The sequence below is a fragment of the Nicotiana tabacum genome, chromosome 1 (genome assembly GCF_000715075.1).
Source record: "Nicotiana tabacum cultivar K326 chromosome 1, ASM71507v2, whole genome shotgun sequence".
NCBI lineage: Eukaryota > Viridiplantae > Streptophyta > Magnoliopsida > Solanales > Solanaceae > Nicotiana > Nicotiana tabacum.
Genome location: NC_134080.1, coordinates 37,721,564 through 37,728,992, shown reverse-complemented (window position 1 = coordinate 37,728,992; position 7,429 = coordinate 37,721,564). Strand labels below are relative to the sequence as shown.

The window sequence follows — 7,429 nt, the reverse complement described above, 5'->3', positions numbered from 1 at the left end:
ATATAGCCACTAATAGATGAGTGCACGCACGACGGGTGAAATTAAAAAATAGCCAGATTTAGAAGTGGTAATTGAAAAATAGCCACACTTTCAAAAGTAAACGAAATTCAGCTACTTTTCATGTAAAGATAAATCTGAACAAAAACACTGTTCAAAATCCGAAAAATATTCTAGCATGGAGTTCGAATTTTTTACAAGTGAACTTCCAGCATAACATGCTGGAATTTCATAATATGCTGGAGTTCCAACATAATATGCTCGAAGTTCATATACAGGTGCTCCAATCTCCAATATATTATGTTGGAATTTTCCATGTACTGGAATTCCAGTATAATATGCTGGAAGTCAATACACAGGTGCTCCAATCTCCAGTATATTATGCTGGAAAAAATAGTGGCTATTTTTCAATTACCAGTCCGAAAACTGGCTAGCTCCTGCTATTTTAACGCAAGATGGTAAATGTGCAAGATAAATTGGAGCAAAGAGTATTAAAAAGAGAAAACAAAGACAGTCAAAACTGAATCATATTCATTCCTACAAATCAATAATTCTCCGGAATTAGCATTGATAAGCTGTATTTGAGAAAATCGGGTGCTTGATAATAGAATTCAATAAACCATCTTAAATGTATAAGAATGAAAAATTACAAAAATAATACTCTGGTGCGTAATATACAAACAATAAAAATGAGCAAAGACCATGCTCATCCGAGTCGCGAAAACAGCCTCTTGCAGAAATGCAGGATAAGGCTGTGTTAGACCCTTGTGGTCCGTCCCTTTTCCGGACCCCTCGTATAGAGCTTAGTACACCGGGCTGTCTTTTTTTAAAAAAAAAAAAATGACAGTGCTCATCCGACTCTATCAAAAAGACCAGCATAATACCTGATTCATCTCGTCAACCAGTAAATCAAAATGAGAAACAAGCATACAGAGGCAACTAATGAAAGAATGATTGTGTCCATTGATTTTTTCTTCTTTATTGTTGAAAGAATATGATTGACCTGCAAAATTGTGTGTCAACAAATTAGATTAAAGCAAAGAATACATGAGAACAATCTCACCTGCAACAAATCCAAATATATTAACAATACCGCTCAATGGGTGGCTTACACGATACTACTGTAGCAAGAATTACTTTCATCGTAGTTTTACGTGGACGAGACATAAGATATTTAAGACCTCAACAGAATTTTCTATCAAAAGAATGAGAACTTTAACTTCGCTAAATCAATCTTGATGTTAATTAAATGCATAAATGTTGAATCTTGAAAAGAGTTTTCTTACAGTTGGAAGGCGACTGGTGACATTGCTGAGTTTTGAATTGATGCCACCAAATGTTGATCGTTGAAACACAAGTCCCTTCATGGTTTCTTGAGCATGAGAAATTACACCATCAATCTATACCAGAATAAGTCAACATTTAATCACAAAAATATGCGTAGCTACAAGGTAACGACATAATGAAAACCCCATAAAGCAAGTACTCAGAAATACAGGTCCAAACTTGGAAGTTGTATGACCAGAGGAAGAGGTTTACTCTTCTTTTTATTTCTTCATTTCAACTTTTCCTCAACTAATTTTCACTCAAAAATTCATCTAACCATTTTGTTGCAAGATTTTGTATCTGTTAAGATAGACTTTAAACTTAACTCAACCCCAAAATGCTAGCGCACGAGGTAAGGATTGTTCAAGACGATATAAAAAGATTACAACTCATCCTCAACCAATGAGTGACTAACATTTCCCCGCATACTCGTGGTTGGATAACTGGAGCGTGGATAACATTATTTGGGAGCCTAACATTTGGTAACCTAACATCAGGGATAAATCTGACTTTGATACATGTTAAGAAAGATAGACATTGAGCGTAACTTAACCTCAAAAGTTTAGCTCATTTTGCAGTGAGGATTGGGGATTGTCCAAGACCAAGACCATTTTTTGACAACTGTGTCCAAGACCATATAAGGAGACTACAGTCTATAACCTTAACCAATATTTATTTTTTTGAAAAGGAGTCTATACCCTTAGCCAATATGGAACACAAACAGTAATTAAGGACACAATAGCATATTGCTTACTGCAACGTCCATTTTACCCTCCCTATCCAGATCAAGATCGTTAAATCAAGGATAAATTACACAAGACACCCTTGTAATATGACTCAGTTGCAGATACACCCGTTGCAGTTCAAAATCATACACTTAACCCTTTTATGCAATGGAAATCCTACCCAAATATTAGCTTGAATAACATTCTCAATTTACAAGGAGGTTAAGTGTTTACCTTTGAAAACAGGAGGTATATTCGGAAATAAGTATATTAAAATAGAATAACTAAAAGACAGATTAAACTACAAACAGAAAGTTCCTACTTGTTTAATCTTATGATATTTGAGAAAGAGAACAAACATTTCCGTTTGAAAAATTTTATTCACGCCTTTGATTAAACATTTTTTTGAAACATGAATCTTCTAAAACTCTTAAACAGAAAATGACCAAATTACTTAATGAGATATATAAATCACAAGTAATAACTTTCTTGCACTTGAGCATGTAAGCTATGTTTTTTTTAAAATGATTATACTCCATTTAGTATATGAAATTTCCAATTTTATTTCAGTTTATTTTTATTGTTTCGGTCAATTTCTTCTCAATATACTTGGTTAGATGAGCGTCCCTTTGTATTAAGGGTTTAAATGTTTGATTTTAAAAATGGGGATACCAACAACAACAACAAACCTAGTGATTTCCCACAAGTGGGGTGTAGGGAAGGTAAGATGTACGCAGCCTTATCCCTACCCTGGAAGGGGAGAGAGGCAAAAATGGGGATACCATTGTTATATTTGTGTAGAATTTCGATTATATAAAGGGTGTAAGTGTTTGATTTTAAAATACCAAGGGGTGTATCTGCAATTGAGTCATATAACAAAGGTTTTTAGAATAATTTACTCTTAAATCAATTATGTGACTAACGGCTCGTTAGGTAGGGTGTATAAGAATAATGTTGAATAAGGTGTATTAGTAATTCAGGGATTAGAAATGCATGGATTAATAATGCAAGGATTATTTCTTATTCACTATTTGGTGTGGTGTGTTAAAAATTAAAATGCATTGCACAATTTTTAGGAAAATTAGTTGTTTACAAAAATGCCCCCCATATTCTTTAACTTTAAGGGACTTTAAGGACAATTTTAGCTTTAACTATGCTAATGCATGCATTAATAGCCTTAGTATTGCTAATACCATGGTTTGCTATGTATTAGTTATAAATAGGATAATACCAAATATGTTGTATAACTAATACTCGCATTACTAATACATAGGTTGAAAAAGTGTACAAAACAAAGGATTAGTAATACCAAAAGCTAATGCATGCATTATTTTCTCTAATGCATACTACCAAACGACCCCTAATTCTCCACAAGTTCAAGTTCTTCTTTCCATAGAATATATATTCATACCCAAGACTGTTACCATACAATCATATTTGAATAAAACAGGAGATCCACATTGCGACAGAAGCAACATGTAAAAGTAATTTCAAGGCAGTTTAACTGTTTGGAACTTAACTCTGGAAAGACATATTCAACTTCATAACTAGTGGTGGAACTTTCTAGTTTCCTCACAAGTCTGAAAGAGCCAATGAATTCCGCTCACATTGAAAAACTATGTTTGTTCACTTGTGTTCAACATCATGAAAATATCTAAGATATTTCATTCCTCATAGTATAACAAGAAAAGCAATTTACTACAAAGATATACCTGCCCAGTACTCCGATGAAGGGAAGCACGCTCATTAAGGAGTGCTTGATCATATGACCCATTGCCATCTTCCAGATCTAATCTAGTCCGATCGAATTCCCTAAAATCTTCAAGCAGTGAAGCATGCTCTTTCTTAGCTCTGTAACTTGAACGAAGCTGATTAAACTCCTATAATCCAACAGGAATTGTAGCTCTCTTTAGTAGTATAAACAACTTCTTAAGTAAGAATTATAGCAAGTTATGCTACTAGATATCTGCTACCAAATAAAATGACTGTAACCATATATTTGATTGTTTAAGAATCCCATGTGAAAGGAAAAACAATAATGTGTTGACCCGTTGACATAGAATTACAAGTCACAATATACGAGATTAGATAAGACATTTCATTGATTCTCAGTGCAAGGTTGCGATCTCACATGACAGAATTCAATTATAAAGTTGAGGAAGCGCCATTTTATATTGAATCACAAGAATCTTAGGTTTTCGCTTGTTTATTGAACCCTTAATTAACAGAATAACAAGCTTTTTCCATCAGTTGATAAAAGTTATAGTTTTTTATAAGGACGGTGAAGTTGTACAAACTACAAAGTAAGTTTAAAGTTAGTAATAGATCGAAAGTTTATGAAATCTTGGTTATAGAATTATAATAATGTTGATTCGTATCCTGATATTATATGAAGTATGGCAGAACACTGTGCAAATGTCCTTGTACTGCTATGAAGGGAAGCGATGCTTTGACTTAAGTCAAAAGACCAGCTGGCATAGTAATGTCTCAGTAGGTAAAGTTGATTTGTAGCCCTGACACAGACTGGAACCATAGTAGAACCGTTTTCGAATGTTCCAGTTATTCACCTTCACATAATAAGCACAAGTGCCGGCTGCAAATAGCAAGTGGGAAGCTGCTAATGTGATTTGGTCTTCAACAGACTCACTTGATAAGCATAATAAAAATGAAACAGAGGCCTCCTACGAATGACCTCACTTCTTGATGTTATATATATTTTGATGAAGTAAGGGGAATTCATTAATAGGCATCAAGAAGATGCAAAGAGAATAAAAAGGTAGATGATTAGCTCCAGTACATGTGAGTCTCTGCTACTTCTCTATGTTATATTCATCTTAGAACTCCACAAATGAGTAATAATACTTTGCTTGGCATGATTCTGTTAGAAGAAAATTTCCATGCTTTGTCATTGTAGTACTATGATGATAACAGATTACAATGAAAACATTGAAAACGAATTTCAAGTACCTGAAAAAGATCCTGAAGAATTTCTTGATGGCGAGTCAACGTATGAGAAAAGATCTCAGATCCTCCAGAGGAAACCCAAGCTTGCATTTGTGAATTTACTTGTTGAAGCTGCTTGAGTAGTTGATTTATACTGGATTCAAGATCATTATCATTTGCACTGTCAACTTTTGTTGAAACAACTTTACGATACAAATGCATTTGCTCATCCAGTTGTGCTTCAAGCATCCGTGCCTGGTAGTAAGAACCATCAATGAGGAAGAAAAGACAACGGAAAGAAATGTAACTAAAGTTGCAATTCCAAGAAATATTTTCATAGATTGAATAAATTATTTTCAGCGAACATTAGCTCGATCAAGCTAAAGCAAAGACGCCCAACCAAAAAGACCCCCTTCACACACAACCCACTTGACATTATTCTCACCGGCCTCCAAATCGTCTAAAGAAGCTCTTTTCCATCACAAGTTTAAGAAAAAGCAACATTCTTTAAGAGTTAAGCGCAAGCAAGAAAAATGCTTTCCCAACCTCCTTCATTTACCACTATCATCACCGAAGAGACTGTGACCATTACAAGCTAGTACAATTTGAATACCCAGAGAGTGCTATAGTAACATCAACACAAAGAAAATTAGCACACACACCCCCACCCCCACCCCCCAAAGCCAAAAGAAAATATCAGTTGTAGTCCGCAGGAAGTTAAAAAGTAACTATGCTCATGTTTCTTCAAGTGATTTTGGCTCTTAGTCACTTTTATATAGTGAACAAAAAGCCGCCCTCCCAGACACTATCCTTGAGCCTTTTTTCTAGCCTCTTAACCTCCAAAAGCAAGTTCGACCTTTCATATGTAAGCCTTTACTTTTGGCGAAAGTTGTAATTTATTGATCAAAAAGAAAAATCCCACATACATGATATAAAAGATAAAGTAGGGGATCTAACAAATATAGCTTAGGCGCTCCAAGTATCTAACAAAGCAAATATGTTCCAGTGAAACAACTGTCTGTTTCGATCAAGTCTAATTTGTACCAAAAAACCTTCCACTACCCTCTCCTACTTCTCTCCTTCTATATGGTCCACATAAGCATTAATTTCCAAGCTCTACTTCTCTGTCACTACCTTCTGAACTTTCATTCTAATACCATTCCTTTGACCTTCTATATGGTCCACATAAGTGTAAGAGGAGTTACTTCCAAGCTCTAATTCTCTGACTCTTCCTTCTGATCTTCTCTAATAGGATTCCTTTTACGGAACTTGCATTACCCGTTCAATACCAAACATGTTCCACATAATATCCATAACCAATATGCAACCCTTAAGCCTTATCTGGTCAAGAACTCAAGTCACGGCTCCAAGGATATATAAACTAAGATCGTTAGACCTCATCTGGTCAAGAACTCAAGATATAAAGCCTCAAAGAGATATTGGACCAGTTATACTTGAGCTCGCAAAAGCAATCAAATGAACAAATATAAAGAAAACAACTTTGCATAACAAGAGCTAGACAACAGTCAAACAGTATCTTAACATTTTCCTTCAGCTGATTAAATATAAGGGATTAGATACGCTTTGTAAAAGCTTGTATCTTATTGGAGACTATATTTTTCACTTGCCTAAGGATATCTCGTGCACGTACTTTTAAGTTTCAGATTTGAGGAAAAAGGGAATTGCAATAAGTCTATGAATTTACTGTTCCTTTACTTGCATAGATAACTCTTTTATGGCAAAAACTTATGCAAATCGCAGAAACCTAAACATCCTTATAGAAATTACGGACTAATGAAATACTATCGTATAAGCATGATACCAATAACAAAAGAAAAACTTATTCATTTCAGCTTCAGAATTCACTAATAATATTCAAAAATTAAGAAATCAAATAAAATGAATCCAATTTCATCAACCCAATTCATGTATATACATCGACAAATATAGGCATAATTCATAATGATGGGAAAAAATACCTGCTTTCGCAAGGAGTCCCAAGAGGTAGGAGGATCCATGAGAAAGCGAGTAACAAAAAAAGGATGAAGAATTGCGGGAAATAGAGATTCTATGATATTGCCGAATTTTAATTGTGAGAGAAGAAGAAAAAGAGGAAACTGAATTCCGTAGAGAGAGAGAGAGAGAGTCGTCTGAACCGAGAAAAAGTTACTTCCGCAGTCTCACAATTTTGTCAACGCAACAGGTTGCTCACTCTTTACCCCTTACATTTGACATTTGCACTTTATTTTATACTATATTATATTTCATCAATAAGTAGTTTATGGATGAAAAATCGTGGTAGGTTAAAATAACCGAAGAACCTAATAAAATAGGTGGAAAACCAATTGTAAAGTTATTGATAACAGAGCTTAATTTAAAATTCTAAAGGGTAGATTAGTTGCTTAGTGATAGGATAAATTTTATACCAAAATGGTAGA

General features: G+C 34.5%; 1 protein-coding gene across 1 annotated transcript; it reads right to left on the bottom strand.

The window, feature by feature from the left end:
- Positions 1 to 577: 577 nt before the first annotated feature.
- LOC107801386 (Golgi SNAP receptor complex member 1-1-like) lies at positions 578 to 7,169 on the bottom strand. The gene is made up of 5 exons (XM_016624708.2): positions 6,971 to 7,169; positions 5,016 to 5,246; positions 3,761 to 3,928; positions 1,284 to 1,397; positions 578 to 1,000 (listed from the first exon to the last, which is right to left on the bottom strand). The coding sequence occupies exons 1-5, from the start codon at positions 7,007 to 7,009 to the stop codon at positions 887 to 889; spliced, it is 666 nt and encodes a 221-aa protein (XP_016480194.1). The 5' UTR covers positions 7,010 to 7,169; the 3' UTR covers positions 578 to 886.
- Positions 7,170 to 7,429: the final 260 nt, after the last annotated feature.